This window comes from Peromyscus maniculatus, chromosome 15 (assembly GCF_049852395.1).
Source record: "Peromyscus maniculatus bairdii isolate BWxNUB_F1_BW_parent chromosome 15, HU_Pman_BW_mat_3.1, whole genome shotgun sequence".
NCBI classification, from domain to species: domain Eukaryota; kingdom Metazoa; phylum Chordata; class Mammalia; order Rodentia; family Cricetidae; genus Peromyscus; species Peromyscus maniculatus.
The window spans coordinates 11,710,392-11,727,500 of record NC_134866.1 but is presented as its reverse complement, the minus strand read 5'-3'; the positions used below and the strand labels follow the sequence as shown (position 1 = coordinate 11,727,500).

The following is a 17,109-nucleotide window of genomic DNA, read 5'->3' as shown; positions in this document are numbered from 1 at the left end:
CACAGGATTATAAATTGAGCTTCAACATTCAAGGAGATAGTATCTTTCAACTAATGTGCAAACCTTTCTCTCATCAAAGAGAATATTTTTTGACAAACCAAGATATTTAGATAGATATATAGATAGAAAGGCACATATATAGAAGAATAAACATTTCTGTGAACTATTCTACGTTTTAAGAAAAAGTCTGCTTATTATTTCTAGTAGAAATACACATATTTCCAGGAGAAGGAGAGAGAATTTGAGCGGCGATGCCGTATCTCTCTTAGCTTCACTGCTGGGGCTGACTGTACCATCACTCTACTGCTATTTTCATGTCCATTTTATGGATAAAAGCCCTAAGGCTTGTGTGATTTTATACAATGGCCGCCATGATGCAGATAACCACGCGAGTCTGTGTCTCTCTGTCATCTGACATTCCCTTCTGTTCCTGCTATAGATGAGGATTTCACAGCATCTACCTCTAGGAGCTCAGAGGCCATACTAGGTGAAGTTTATACATTTAAATGTTTTGTAATGTATTTTCATTTTATTTCCTACTGTAGCCATAAAATGTGGGATTTTATGAAAACTGCTGGCGGAAAGCAGTGCTCTAGCAGCCCGTAAATGTCACTTGCTTGGTACTAATTTCTACATTTACTGAAATTTGAAATTCTCATTTAGTGAATAAATGAATTCAAGTGATGACTAAGGAGGCTTCGGATGCGGCACAACAGACGGCCTGGGTGATGGGGAGACCACGTTTTCCTTGAGTGGCCACAGCTCGACGAATTCAAAACAGTAGATGTGTAGACTTTTGCTTTGCTTAAAGATGAGCTTCCTTTCCATTCTGACCTCGTAACTGGCTCACTGGGCTCAGACCATGAGTTTTAGAATTGGGTGGGGGCCCTTCCCACCCAAACTACTCAGCCAGTAAGGATTCATGGGCCGGAATATAAAGTAGACTCAGTGGTCTTCACGGTTTGCGTTTATACAGTTTTGTCACGACAGCCCTTATTTTTAACTTTGTGGTTTGCAGAGAGAGAATGTTCATGTCTGTATTTCCAGCATGGAGATTAGAGTTTCCAGTTCACTTTATGTTGCAGTTTAATTGATAGGGACACAACACCTGATCATTTGTCCCATGATATTAATAGAGTGCACACAAGGGTACCAAGCATCACTGTAAGAATCGGAGGATGTTACCAAATAACCAAAACAGACTAGACCAAAACCAACAAAATCAAACCTCCAGCTCTCCTAGGGGAATAGCATATATTTAAGTACTCATGTTTGCTGGAAGGTGTCACATGCTCTCAAAATAAGTAAATACCAAGCATGACAAGATGGAGAGCTGGGGAATCAGGTGGTAGGCTGCACATTTAGGGTGGGTGGTACACCTCATTAGAAGGTACATTTGAGAAAGAGTTGAAGAAGGGAAGATAGTTAATTTTGTAGGGGAAGAACAGACCTGATAAATCAGTAGTCTGTGCAGAGGTCTCAAGAGAAGAAAATGATGCATGTATTTGATTTAACAGGTCACAGAGTCTTGCACTGAGACCAGCTGTATCACACTGTCTCAGAACATATTAGAATTCCAGATCCTGGACCCTGCTCCAGGCCTGCTAACCAAGCTTCCGGCTTGATTCTAATGTGCCCAGTTGTGGGAACTTCTTACTTAGGAGATTAGACTGGAGTAGTGGCGGTGAGGAAAGATTAGATTCTGATGTAGAGATGGTAGGCTTTGATCAGGAGTTTATTGTGGAGTCTGGGGAACTGCAGCATACTCTGGAAACAGTGAGATGATTCACTGGATAAAGGTGATTGCTGTGCAAGCCTGGAGATCCTCCTTCAATCCTTGGAACCCATTTAAATATGAAAGAAAAGAACCAACTTCACAAATTGTCCTCTGACTTTTCTACATACACAAAAATCACACACACACACACACACACACACACACACACACACACCTACTACTACTCTTACTATCTTTTTATTTTTTTATTTTTTTATTTTATTTTTTTTTTTTTTTTGGTTTTTCGAGACAGGGTTTCTCTGTGTAGCTTTGCGCCTTTCCTGGAGCTCACTTGGTAGACCAGGCTGGCCTCGAACTCACAGAGATCCGCCTGGCTCTGCCTCCCAAGTGCTGGGATTAAAGGCGTGCGCCACCACCGCCCGGCTTACTATCTTTTTAAAAAGCAGAGTCCTCAGAGACCTTGGCTTGAGAAGCTGGAAGTATGGAGTGTGTATGACTTGCTGGCATGAAGAAGGCTGAGGTTGAGCAGAGTTCAGCTTTGCTGGCAGTGCTAAGCAGCAATCATCTCTTTGAAGTCCCAAGTGGAGACACTGAAAGGTTATACAATGAGGAGCTGATGAGAAGCTGAGACACAGTTTGGCAGTTGTCAGTATATAATATATACATCTTTGCATCATATATGTATCTGTCTGTCTATTTATTATGTGTATATAATCTATTAATCTATCAACTATCTACTATCAGTATCTATCATTATATTACTATGTATCATCGTCATCTCTCCCCTCCTTCCCTCACTCCCTCCTTCTTTTTTCTCATCATCTATCTATTTGTCTATCTTCTGTCTGCTGTCTATCATCTGTTCATTATCTATCTTTTATTTTCGGTACAGAGGATCAAAGCCAGGGCATTGTGTGTGGTGGGGAAATGATACTTAATTAATTGAAGTACATCCCCAGCTGAGTGATTAGCATATTGATGGTGATCAAAATAAGGCACAATTTGCAGAGTGCTATGGGTTTCTTTTCTCACAATCAGAAGATAATTCCTAGAAATGAAGAATTATATTAGCCATAAAAGAGAAGGGACTTGAATATTGCTTAATAAGACCCTTTTCTAGGTCTGGCTTCTTTTTTCCAGAGGATTGTATGAGCACTGGATCCTAACAGAGAGATGACACCATCCAGTAATTAAGTAGTACTTTATTATGTAATATTATTTCATATGATTCATTGCTGCCTAGACTCAGGGAGTAGAATTTAGAAGCCTGCTGAGGGAATCCTGAATACCTACCCGTGAAATGCTCTTTTCTGATTTTTCTCTGGGAATCTGAGCAGTGCAGTGAGGACTTGTAGCTGCAGGGAGTCACACTCAGAACTGAGAAAGGCTGTCACTGTGATTTTGCTGCTGACCTCACATTTAACCCTGGGTTTCCCCTGATTGTAATTATGTGGAATTATACGTTGTTACATTTAGTCACATTGTTAATTTACACTGTATTTAGAAAGCTTTTCAAGTAAACTTGGGGATGCATGTTTCTTTTACCAATACTATTTACTTACTGTCCCTTCCATTTTTGATTATTAACTTCAAAGTCTTTCACATAACTGCCTCCCTTTCATGCACAGCTTACCTAAGCATCAGTATATTTTCCTGGCTGTCCTTTTGCCTTGGAGCATCTGTCACACTCCTGTGGCTTGCTCAGTGTCAATGCATTGCTTTCTTTCTCTCTCTGAGCTTCCAAGGAAAGAACCACCATTGACAATCATCTCTCAGAGCTTTGCTCTCCTCAACTATAAGGTCTACTGTAGGACATATCTCAGAGGAGTTAATACACATTGTGGTACAATATATATGTAAAATTACTATATAATATATGACTAATTCTTTGAGAATTTTATAAAATGTATTTTGATCATATTCTGCCCAGTTTCTCCCCTTAACTCCTTCTAGGTATACCCCCAACCCCCAAGTTTGTGTTTTCTCTTTCTTTTTTAAATTTAACAATTCATAGATTCAATTTGTGCTTCCCATGTACTCCTGGATGTTGGGCCCTCCACTGGAGCATGATCAACCACACCCTTATATAAAACTGACCCTTCCTCCCCAAGAAGCCATGAACTAACATAGCTTCTCAGCTAGGATTGGGATTTCATGAACACTTTCTCACTCCATGCTAGAATGTGAATGATGAATGACGTAATCTTGTCCAGATGTTGGGCTGGCAACTGCATGTAGATGTAATTCTAAACAGTCTTATTAAATGAGAAACAGAGCCAAAATAAGAGTTAAAAGCCCAGAGATAAGAGCAGTAGCCAAGAGTTAAGACCACCTTATCTTACCACTCGCTGCTGTCCTTCCCCTGAGAGAGACCTTCTTCTTGTGTCCTGTCTTGTTATTGCCTTTCTGCTCTGCCTTCTCATTGGTTCTAAACCCAACCACATGACTTTCTCGTCACTACCTGTCTATACAGACCTCCAGGTCTCTATGGTTGGCACTGGGATTAAAGGTGTGTGTCTCCATGCTGGCTGTGTCCTTGAATACACAGAGACTTTGCTTGCCGTGTGATCGAATTAAAGGCATGTGCTACCACTAGCAGACTTCTGCTTAATGGCTTGCTCTTAGCTCTGATCCCCAGGCAACTTTATTTATTAACATAAAATAAAATCACATTTCAGCACAAATAAAATATTACCATAACTATAGTTTCTGGGAGTTCATGAATATGGATATCTAACCATGTTCAGAATCACTGTTTCACTTCAGTCCCTGCCCAAACCTCTGGCTCTTATAATCTTTCTGCTCATTCTTCCATGATGGTCTCTTAACACACACACACACACACACACACACACACACACACACACACACACACACACACACTCATGCACACACACACATATATGTGTGTATATACGTGTATATATATATATATATATATATATACACACATAGATTTATTTTAAGACAAGATTTTTAGTATTACACGCTGGCTTAAAACTTGTTGTGTAAGGGTGACCTTGAACTTTGCACCTTTTGCCTTATCTCCTGAGTTCTGGGACTGTAGGCATGCACCTATACCTGGTTTACGGGGTGCTAAGATTTGAACCCAAGACTTCATGTACTTTAGGCAAACATGCTACCCATTGACTATCTCATCCAATATTATACATTTTTTTTTTGAAGAGAATAGTACCTTTTCAGGTCAAGAAAAAATTTCAATTGAAAAGAAAATTGTTTTTCAGAAAGATTCTTGCTATGTAGTCCAGATCAGCCTTGAACTTGTAATTCTCCTGTAAATCACTCAGGTTTCTGAGTGCTGGGATTACAGGTGTATGCAATTATGATGGACGGTTAAGATTTTTTTTTTCAATTTAAATATAACTGTGGAGACAGTTTAGATTACTTGCCAGATTACAGAGAGTTGCTTCTCAGAGAATAGAGTACCATTTCAATCTACAAGTTAGGAATACTCTTACTAAAACAGCAGAACTCTTTCAAAGAAGTTAACAGAACTAATTATGTTTAATTAGAGATCTGCATGTTTTTCTTCAAATTTGACTTCTCGCTGTATATAATCACAAAATCACTAAAATGATGACTTAGAGAATACATAAACAAGAACAGAGATTTTGGTAGTATATGTATATATTTTATATATCATTTAAATAAATATATTGAATATATATTTGAATACATTGGATGTTGTTTTCTACCTATTTTTCTTTGCTTTTTGACATATGTGTTTTTGTTTTTGTTTTCTTTTGTTATTTTCAGCCAAGGATGGCAGATGCAGGACATTACTGATGACTAATAGCAGACAGAGAGGTCCACATTTTAAGTAATGCCCTCAAAAATAGAGGTTCAGTTATAATGAAAATATATTTATGTAAATTAACAGGAACTGGAGAAAGAGCGGACTCTTCTCATGGAGGATGTAACGGCAAACAAAAGAAGGATGAAGGAGCTGGAAGATAATTTGCTTTGTCGCCTGACGAGCACTCAAGGGTCACTGGTGGAAGAGGAGAGTCTCATTGTTGTGTTGAGCAACACCAAAAGGACAGCCGAGGAGGTGACACAGAAGCTGGAAATTTCTGTAGAGACAGAAATTCAAATTAACTCAGCCCGGGAGGAGTACCGACCTGGTGAGTCTGGTAATGGAAGACAAATGTCACAAGAAAATAGAGCAAGGCAGAAAAGAGAATGAGAGCAATGATTAAATGAGGACATTATAGAAATTACTGTGCAATCTGGGGTGGCCAATTACGCTTTCTGCCTTTTCTTTTGAGAAGTTTAGGAAATCAGAAATGGGAAAATTATGTAATGGAATAAACTTTAGGTACTGTCTGTGGTTGCTGGAAAATCTTTAAGGCACCCATGAACTTATTTTAAAACAAGAGATTAAAATACTGCTACAACTTAGTAAAATCCGAGAAATTAGTACTGTGGACTTTCTGTTAGTTCCACACTATGTAGCAATAATGTGCTCATTTGGAAGCCAGTTCTCTGGTGCTTAATTTTGCCGCCTGTTTAATAAATAGGTGGTGTTAATTGGTTATTTCAGACATGTAAAATATTCAATTGGCTATCCTTTTGCTGTTTAACCATTTTCCTGAACAAAGAGTTGAAACTATGGTATGGCCTTATGGACAGTCAGAGGCATCACTTTTGAGATGTCTTGTATTGCAAGCTTGAGGCCAAGCTTAGGCTTGGTTCTTTGTGGGCTTCAGAATAAGGTCCTGTGCGACCTTCTGTATCCTTTGCTAAATGTTAAATAGAAAACCTTTAAAATTTTCTTTTCTTTTCATCTCTGGTAAAACATAGAAAACTATACTTATAAAAGGAGTATAGAGAGTTTAAAATGAGAACTGTCTTGGTATCATTAGTACCATTTGATAAATATAAATAAACTATGAAAAACTTATACATAAGAACTAAATCATAAGCATTGTTCTAGATCTCATTGTTAGTAGGCAGTTACTGATGAGGCAAAAAAAATTGTATTCAGTAATAGATTGAGGTGATGTGCTTGTACAGCTCATTTATTTTCTATTCTTATGCCGTGTGCATCCTTGATCCTTGTCTTTCAGTTGCTACACGGGGCAGCATCCTCTACTTCCTCATCACTGAGATGCGCTTGGTTAATGAGATGTATCAAACTTCGCTCCGTCAGTTTCTGGGCTTGTTTGACCTTTCCTTGGCCAGGTACATCTGTCTCTAGGAAGTCGAGCTGAATTCTTTATCTGTGGACTAGAACGATGATATTAGAATCTCCTTTTTGCTTGTCAGTAAGAGTATTTTCTTTTCCTAAATCTGAGATTAATGTAGTTATCACTATGTTAACAAATCATTCAGACTTGTCATCTTAGGCTCAGAGGAAGCCATGCCAGCCACTCATTCATTGATTTACCTCCTTTGGTTTCATGTGTTCCTCTAAATGGGAAAATTTCCAAGACATTGTTGTGAATAATAATGGCCCGTGGGTAAAATTGATGTAGATAACAATGAGGAATCCTGTTATGTTGTTTCATGTTGAGACAGTTCTTGCTATTTTAGATTTTGGAGTCCTTTCTTGATGTGTAAAAGTAAAAATGTGTTCTTTATTTCTCACTGGAAATGCTGTTTTTATAGACAATGAAAGGGCAGTGGGATAGCGCCTCTTAAATGGTCTCTTCCTCAGGTCTGTCAAGAGCCCAATTACAAGCAAGAGGATTGCTAATATCATTGAGCACATGACTTATGAAGTTTTCAAGTATGCTGTCCGAGGCTTATATGAGGAGCACAAATTCCTGTTCACATTGTTGCTCACCCTAAAGATTGACATCCAGAGGAACCAAGTTAAGCATGAAGAGTTTCTCACCCTCATTAAAGGTCAGTAGAAAGTGTTGTGCACAGAGCAGATGCTGTGACTGCTCTTCACAGAACTTTTATTTTACCTTTGGACTCATATTAGTTTCTTTGCATTTCATTTATGACTTACTTACATGAGTTATTTTGTTTGATAATCTGTTCAATAATGGATATTTGTTGAATAATGGATATTTGTTGGAGATCTGCTGTGTCTCAGGGCATGGACCAGACATTTTATTGAACCAAACCCTTTGCAGAGTCCCTGATTCAGGGATGAGGGAGAAAGTACAAAGTAAAAGAAACAAGTAAACTACATACTATGTGGGAAGCTAACAAGCACTTTAGAAAAATGGGAGGATATGAGTTTTTACTTTTCTTTTGCTATGATCCAACTTTTCCTTGATCCACCTTCATCACCCCCCCCAATAGAACTCAAGGGACAAAGGACTCATTTGGTGCATAATTTAAGATGTAGTCTATCATGGCAGGAAATTAGGGCAGCAAGAAGTTAATGAGCCAGCCATATCACATCCACAGTCGGAAAGCAGGGGTCGGGGGCGGGGGGATGCTTGTGCTCAAGCATTTGCTCTTTTTTATACCATCATGAACTCAAACAGAAGGGATAGTACCTTCCCCCACACACTTTTAGTGTCTTTCTGTCCACCTCAATTAATCTAAGCAACATAGTCTTTCAAAGGCATGCTCAGAGGCTAAATACCTCCCCCAACATGGTTCTCTCTGGAGGTTTGTCTCTTTCATGATTCTACATCCTGCTAAGTTGACAGCACTCAATATGAAGGAGGGGATGGGTAAACATAGGGTATGTGACATAAGGACAGTTTAAAGCTCTACATTGGGTATATAATAGATTCTCTAGTAGAGTAGATCTTCCTTAGTGATTGGTACCTGATTGAAGGTTTGAAATAACTGAAAAGAAAGTTTATAGAAGGAGTTTTGAAGAGGAAGAAGGTAACACAAGGGCTTCCAGTGGGAATGAGAGCAGTGTGTTGGAGACAAAACAATGTTTCCAGGGGCTCAGAGCAGAATGGGTGAGGTGATCTGCAAGCTAGTTCATAGATTGTTTATTCTGTATCTATTGCATTCATCACGAGCAGTCCTTTGGGTTACTAGGATACACAGTTGAATGGAAAGCCAGGAGGCACAGACATGTAGGCACACAGTCTTTAAATGGTATCTATTTATTGTACATAGTAATGTCTTTCATGAAGTTTTCTTTCTAGTGCTGGGAGTTGAACGTAGTACCTCACACATTCTGGGCAAGTACTCTAATACTACTGAGCTATTTTCCCAGTTACATAAAGATACTTTCATACAAATATGTCATACAATTCTATCTTATTTATCCTCTTATTCCCCTATTCTTCCTCCACTCCTAGTCCCCTTCATTGCCTCAGTTTCACTTCTACATTCATGACATATGTATGTGTCATGATTTTTTTTCTAAGACAGGTAACAGCCTTGGCTGTCCTGGAACTTGCTCTGTAGATAGGGCTGGCCTTGAACTCACAAAGATCCACTTGCCTCGGCCTCCCGAGTGCTGGGATTAAAGGTGTGTGCCATCCCTAGGACCTGACATGTCTTATAAAAGTCTAGGATTAACAAAGGATATAAAGTGTGGTATTTGTATGAATCTGCTTTCACTTAATATGATCTGCATTTACATCAATTTTCTTGCAAACAACATAATTTTACTCCTTATGGCTGAATAAAATCTCCACTGTAAGTACATATACATGTGTCTGTGTGTCTGTCTGTTATAGTCTTCATTTGTTGGTTATGAATAGTGCTGCAATACATCTTGAAAGTATCTGTGTGGTGTGGTAACTTATAGGGCTCCAGATATATACCCGAGAGTGGAATAGCTGAGCCATATGGTAATCTGAATTTTCTGAGAAAATGCTATACTGTTTTCCACAGTGGTTGGAGTGATTTGTATTTCCACCAGCAATGACTAAATGTATCCTTGCCAGTTCTTGTCATTATTTGTTTTCTTAATGGCAGCTCATCTGACTGGGGTGATGGAATCTTAATAGTCTAAGTTCACATTTCCTGATGGCTGAGGATGTTGAACATTTTCATTTGCTTATTGGCCATTTGTTCCTGCTCTTATTGTCATTGTCATTATTGTCCTCCTCCTCCTCTTCTTCAAACTTTATCATCCCATTCATTGATTGGATTGTTTAATCTTTTGCTACTTAGATTTTTGAGTTCTCTCCATAGTCTAGATATTAATTGTCTGACATATAGCTTACAAAGATTTTTCTTTCATCCTGTAGTCTTTCTCTTGACTTGATTAGTTTTTGCTAAGCATATTTAAAAAAATATTCAATCTAATTTCTCAATTTTTCATTTTATTTCCTGTGCTATTGGAGTCCTTACAATCTTTCCATTCCCCCTTCTACAGTGATCTCTGAGCCTTTGGAGGACAGGGTGTGGTATTCATATTCCATTTAGGGATGAGTGTTCTGTTCTGCTGTCTCTTGCTTTCTGCACATTGGCCAGTTGTGGGTCTGAGTTAATTGCCATCTATTGACAAAAGATGCTTCTCTGATGAGGATTGAGAGATGCACTAATCAATAGTCATACCAGTACATTATTAGGACTCTGTATAATACTATGTACATTTAGCAGAATAATGGCAGGTTTTCCCCTAAAGCCTATGCCACGGGTTCTTGGCTCCAGTAATGCTGTCAGGTGTGGGTTTGATCTTGCAGAGTGGGCCTTGAATTCAAGCAGCAAGTAGTTAGATACTACCATTGACAGTCATGCTACTGTAGCATCATTGGGTAGGTGTCTTGTATTGTTCTGGTTTTTACTATTGTTCTCAAGGTTCACAGCTATGTGAGATCAAGGATTCCTTTTATCCTCCATAGCATACACAGCACACTTGAGTTCTATGAAACCTAGCCAGTAAGGATGAAGCTTCAAGGTGAGTAGCAGCTTGATTTCTTCATGTTCTGACTGAGGTAACCTAGACTTAGAAAGACATCAAAAGTTTTCTCTCATTCACGGTTGTTAGCTTTAAATCTTCAGATGTGTGTTTTTAATTTGGAAAACCCATAGATACTCAGGAAATTATTATAAGGCCATGGGTCCAGGGGAGATGGAACATAGTAGTATAAAAGGTTAAAATGGAATAAAGGAGCAGGAGGGGTTAAAATGGGGAAGGGCAATGTAGAGGAGGGATATGGGGAGGGATAACTAACACTAAGTACATTTCAAAAATTCATTTGGAAACCTCCTAGTATAAACGCTTCCTTAAATATATGCATATATAAAACAAATTCAAAGATAGTGGGTCTATGTGGTAGTTTGAATGAGAATGGCCCACACAATCTCATGTTTTTGAATACTTGGTCCTCCGATTGTGTAACTTTTTGGGAAAAATTATGAGGCATGGCCTTGTTGGAAGAATTGTGTCACTGGGGGTAGACTTTGAGGCTTCAAAAACTTGTTTCATTCCCAGTCTCTTTCTGTGTTTTATGTTTGTGTTTCACAATGTAAGCTCTCAGGTCTTCCTTTGTTCCACCATCATGTACTCCAATACTCTGAAACTGTAAGCCAAATTAAACTCTTTTATAAGTTGCACTGGGCATGGCATTTTACCACAGCAATAGAAAAGTAACTAAGACATCCTATAATGGGTGACAGTGTCTCTACTAGTCCCCGTGGTCTAACAAATAAAAATTCCAGTGCCAGTGATGGATTACTTCTCTTGAAGTTGTTGGCAAGTGAAGTCCCATTGACACCCAAACATTATAGGCTATTACCAATGCTACTCGGAACTTGATGGGAAGACCCTATTGCTGAAGGAACTACATACTTGAGTCATACATAGAACATGGAGAGAGCAAGCTAGCACTTGCCTGGAATCTAGCCATTTCCACAAAATTAAGTCTGCTGCTCTATGAGCATAGGAGGTCTTTCCATCCCCCGCTATCTTCTTGAATTTCTTTCTTCACTTTTCTGTGGTGATATTGTGTTCCCCAAAATGTTGTGCACCCTAATAAATTTATCTGGGGTCAGAGAACAGAACAGTCACTAGATATAGAGGCCAGAAAATGGTGGCACACACACCTTTAATCCTAGCATTCCAGAGGCAGAAATCCTTCTGGATCTCTGTGAGTTCAAGGCCACACTGGAAACAGCTAGGCATGGTGACTCATGCCTTTAATCCCAGGAAGTGAGCCTTTAATCCCAGGAAGTGATGGCAGCAAGCAGAAAGGTATATAAGGCATGAGGACCAGGAACTAGCCTGGTTAAGCTTTCAGGCTTTCGAGGAGCAGTTCAGCTGAGAGGCATCCAGTCTGAGGAAACAGGATCAGCTGAGGAATTGGCGAGGTGAGGAAGCTGTGGCTTGTTCTGCTTCTCTGATCTTCCAACATACACCCCAATACCCAGCTCCAGGTTTGTTTTTATTAATAAGACCTTTTAAGATTCCTGCTATACTTTTCTGAACTTTTAATTGTGGAGATCTTTTATTTTCCTGGTTAGGTTTACTATAAGGTATTTCCTTTTCTTTTCTTTTGAGGTCTTTGAAATATTTCAGTCTTAAAGAAAATATCATCCTCCACAGAATAGCAAAAGATAACTTTCATTTGCTTTGTTGATGTAGTTTTTTTAATTGTTTGTGCCTTAGTTAGGGTTTCTATGTTGTAATGAAACATCATGACCAAAAGGAACTTGAAGAAGAATGAGTTTATTTGGCTTACACTGCCATATCACTGTTTGTCATCAAAGGAAGTCAAGACAGGTACTCAAACAAGGCAGGAACTTGGAAGAAGGAGCTGGTATAGAGGGCTTGGATGACTGCTTACTGGCTTGCTTCCCATGGCTTGCACATCCTTTTTTTTTGTTGTTGTTATAGAACCCAGGATAGGGATTTATAGAACCAGCCCAGAGGGGTCCCCCATACGCAATGGGTTGGGTCCTTCCACATCAATCACTAATTAAGAAAATGCCCTACAGGCTTGATTACAGCTTGATTTTATGGAAGCATTTTCTAAATTGAGGCTGCCTTTCTGGATGATTCTAGTTTGTGTCACATTGACATAAAGCTAACCAACACAGCACAATTTGAGAATTTCATACACGAATATGTTTTTTGAATATCAACTCTACTTTCCTTCTCTCCAACTTCTCCAATACAAGCCTCCATTAGTTTATCCTCTTATCTTCTCAACTTCAACTACTCTTTTTAAAATCCACTGAATCCATTCAATGCTGCCTGTATGTCCATGAGTATAGGGCCATTCAGTGCTACACAGCGATGCATCCCTGATGACTACCCTCTAGTAGCAGCTCTCAATTGCCAATGGATGGACATAGTATTAAATTTCACCCTAAATACTTGCATTTGTAACCATCTGATAGTGCACTCTCACCCTTCATCATAGAAGATTCTTTTTATATTGGTGAGAGACTAATTGCTCCCACCGTTGAAGGTTAAGTTAGAAATAAAGAGCTCTTTGAACTAGTAAGTATTACCAGACACTAACTCTACTGATGTCTTGATCTTAGAGTTCCCATACTCAAGAGCTGTGATAAATTAATTTCTGTAATTTTTAAGAAGTCTTTTACCCAGCAAAGGTAGTCTATTACAGTAGCCCACATAGCCTGTGAGAAAAAGTAACGTTATTCCACAACCAGTTTTTACTGATCTCTAAGATGATAAAGCTTATATGAAGTACTAAATTCTTAACTGTTGCATTTTATGATAACATGGAATAACTATTGCTTTTTCATTATAAACACAGGTCATTTAAAAAGAAAATATTAGAATAAAATGGAAATTGATGTTTTTTCCCCAAAGCAAGAGTTTCAAGGAATGAAGAGAAAAAATTAATCTTGGCCCAGCTGGGAATGTTTTAAAATTGAAAATAGATTCTTCTCTCATACAATACATGTCAACCACATTTCCCCTCCCCCCACCCCCCACCACTTCCCTTATCCCCCAGATCCACTCCCCATCCATTTCCTCTTCAGAAAAGAGCAGGCTTCCAAGAGACAACAAACAAACATGACAAAACAAGATACAGTAAGACAAGGCGAAGTTCTCATATCAAGGCTGGACAAGGCAAGACAATAGGAGGAAGGGAGTCCAAGAGCAGGCAAAAGAGTCAGGGACACACCAGCTCCCACTGTTAGGAGTCCCATCAAACACCAAGTCAACGGCCATAACATAGATGCAGAGGACCCCATGCAGGCCCTGTGCTTGATGTTTCAGTGTCTGTGAGTCCATGTGAGCTCTGCTGAGTTCAGTTTTTTTTTTCTTTCTCAGCTGTTTCTCAAAGAGTCTATTTAATCTGCTATTATGTTATCAAAAATAGTTTCCCCATCCCCCTAATATACAACCATCCATTGTGGTTAATTGTACATTTTTGGGACAGGCAAGACAGTTGCAGCATAGCTGCCCTCTATCAAATACTGGACAGTGCTTCAACCTACAAGGCTCTCTCATTCCTTTTTAAGAATAGTCTTTTGTTAACTCACTGGTCACTTCCTTATTTTTTTTCCATTTTGTTGGAAAATGGGTAGTTACCATGGAAATTGGTGAAACATCTATTGATCACAGTGCTACGATCATTAGGTCTTCAGCTCCTCCCTGCTATTACAACAAGTTGTTTTTACTTTATGAGCTAATATTTGCATTGAAGTAGTTTCAAGGCCCCATTTATCTTATTATAAATGAACTAAGATTGATTTGACAAAAGCATGCAGTTTGATAGTACTTGGTGCCTAGACTAAGTAGAGAATGGCGCAATAAACATCTTTTACATTATCTGTCTATAACCTGCTCTATAAAACAATCTTAAGATGACCAAGTGGGTTAGTTTTCCTTTTATGAATAATGTTTGGAACATTCTCCTCTGAAATACTTCAATGGGTGTTATTTAGTAGACAACATATTTTATCATTTGAAAGATTCCCTAATGCTTTCTTTTACTTAAAATATGATTTTTACCTGCTGAGATTTTTTTTGAAGTGGCAGCAATGGTATTTTGAAGGTGTCCTTCATCATTTGGTGCTAAAAGTTATGTGTGCTTAGGTCAGTTATCAGAAAGAAGACAAGAATCAGTAGCAAATGGAAATTGTTGTTGTTAGATTATCCAATACAAACAATGTGACAGATGCCCCAGGATAGGATGAAAACAGATGTAAATTGTTTATGAAAGTGAATCCTTCAAATAATTTTAGTGATAGTAGCATCTGTAGGCAAACTGTATTTAAAATAAGCATGCCAGTATAAGGCCATTCTTAATACGGACAAGAGCTGTTCATTTAGTGACCTGCCATGTCCTCAATCCTGCATGGTTTATACACTTACAGTATGGCATGTAGGCCATATTTATCTCAAATTTGGAAGGAGAGTTCCAGGTTGATAAGATGGCTTGTCCTAGATGTTGGCCAGGTTAGCTGGGTTAGAATCCAGCATCAGCTTGTTTCCAAAGCTGCAATGCTGATGAGTGATTGAGTTTCTCTATAATCATCCATTCATTTATTTAGGTTTGAAGCATGCTCCTCACTATGATTTATATCTCCAAATTTAATAAATGTCAGGGTAGTAAAGTAATTTAAATTAAGATACTTCAAATACAAACATTTACTAAATGGATTGTTTTAAAGTAAAGAAAGAAAAGCTAGCAACTTCTCATGTTTGATTTTAAAGGTGGTGCCTCATTGGATCTTAAAGCCTGTCCTCCTAAACCATCGAAATGGATCCTAGACATGTCCTGGCTGAATTTGGTGGAACTTAGCAAACTTAGACAGTTTTCAGACATCCTTGATCAGGTACTACGTTCTTTGACTGTACTTAAGCTGCTGCCATGGTGAGCAGCTTTCAGACTCATCACTACAGTGTTTGTGGAGGAGAAGATGCTTCCTTTCTACACTGTCAGTCTCAGAAGGTATTGTACATGTTTGGCCTTCCTGCACTTGTCCATGGCCTGAAAACAGGAGCACTCACTGAAGGCTGGATATACAGGAAGAAGTGTGCTCAGGAAGTTTCACTGACACTGTCTCAGCCTTCATGTCCCTGTAAAGGCCTATCTATAGAAAAACTGATAGGTCCAGTTAGAAAGAATAATTAAATGCATGCATAATTCTGTATATGTGCTCTTTTTAGAGATTAAATGGAAAGAAATATAAACAGCCTTTTCTAGTAAATTTTCCTTCTTATCCTTTGTCTCTCTCCTTGCTCTTCCTCTGCCCTTCCTTCCAGTTTCTTTTTAATTAGTCATCCAGGTCTGAACTTCATGCTGATGTTTGTCCCTTGATCTGTAGCTGTCACTGTTCTTTAAACCGTTCAGTTGCTCAAGATCATGTGCAGGAATCGTGGAAGCTGAGTATAAAACAAGGATGGAAGGAGGTTATTCAAGATCTGGTGATCATAGAGAAGTGACGGTGACAGCTTGATGACTTTATTCAGGGACAGATTGCAGGGGCTATGGATGTTTGTTTTGACTAAGAAATATCCTGAGATGGGATTTGAACTTCCATAGTTCAAGTCTACCAGATGTTTAAATTCTGATATGTTTTTACACTTTGGCTCACAACTGGTCATGTTTGTTATCACTAACCTGTAATTTGGGTATAATCAATTGTTTTAGGAAAAATACCTTAATTTTGGAATTATTAACGTACTGCAGTTTATCCTTCCACCGGGATAGATCCAGGCCTCTTCTCTTGATCACTCTGATCAGAATTTTCTGCCTTTTGGAGAGAGTGTCACATGTGTGAAATCCTGCCCCATTATGAAGCCTTTGATGATTGAAACAGATTAATTTTTATTCTTATATGCTGCTTTCTGAGCATGAACCCAGAAAAATTCTTCTTTTGATTAAACCAGGAAATATACTTGAAGCTTTCATCAAAGAGTTATCAGAGGATATAAGATTCTCTTAATTTATAGATGTGATTTGTTTGAGTGAAGCTTTTGACGTGTTTGCCTCTGTGACACTAGTGTCCTCTTGGTTTCTGGATTCCAGAGGGTAATGCACTGTGTGTTTTGCCAATTGCCTACAAGTAGCAGGTGTCTGCTCATCCATGTGATGATGATATTGGATGTAATCACTCAAATTACTTCAGATCGATAGAATATTGATCCCAAACCTGTTTATTCAATAACAAATATGTATTAAATGTCTTCCTTTGTGTCAAGAGTGATCCTAGGAAATGAAGAAACATGCATGAATAAGGTCTGATTATAAGAGGATTTTGTAGAGCAATCAGACTTCTCTGAGATAATGAAAATGAGGCTCCATTGATTTTTCTTTATTTATAAATTCATTGCCATAAAGGCAGAGGTGAAATCAAGTATCTCTAGATTCTCCCTACCTTGGCAGCTAGCTATAGGCCAATGTTAACATAGACTGATTTGGGAGCAAGTGATATTTGATCTTAGACTTTTTGACACTAGGACATATAAAGTTTAAAAATAGTGAAGGTATATAGCTTACATATGCCTAGAATGGTCAGAAAGTTTAATAGAAAATGTCCAT

At 38.5% G+C, this 17,109-nt stretch overlaps 1 protein-coding gene across 2 annotated transcripts in view; it reads left to right on the top strand.

Annotated features, from left to right (window-relative positions):
• Dnah5 (dynein axonemal heavy chain 5) overlaps positions 1 to 17,109 on the top strand; it is a 289,991-nt gene that overhangs the window by 233,328 nt on the left and 39,554 nt on the right. For both annotated transcript variants that reach the window (XM_076551699.1, XM_076551697.1), the window contains exons 66-69: positions 5,640 to 5,883; positions 6,829 to 6,943; positions 7,419 to 7,609; positions 15,279 to 15,400. In XM_076551699.1, coding sequence (XP_076407814.1) covers positions 5,640 to 5,883; positions 6,829 to 6,943; positions 7,419 to 7,609; positions 15,279 to 15,400 — 672 coding nt within the window. The remainder of the gene's footprint in view (positions 1 to 5,639; positions 5,884 to 6,828; positions 6,944 to 7,418; positions 7,610 to 15,278; positions 15,401 to 17,109) is intronic.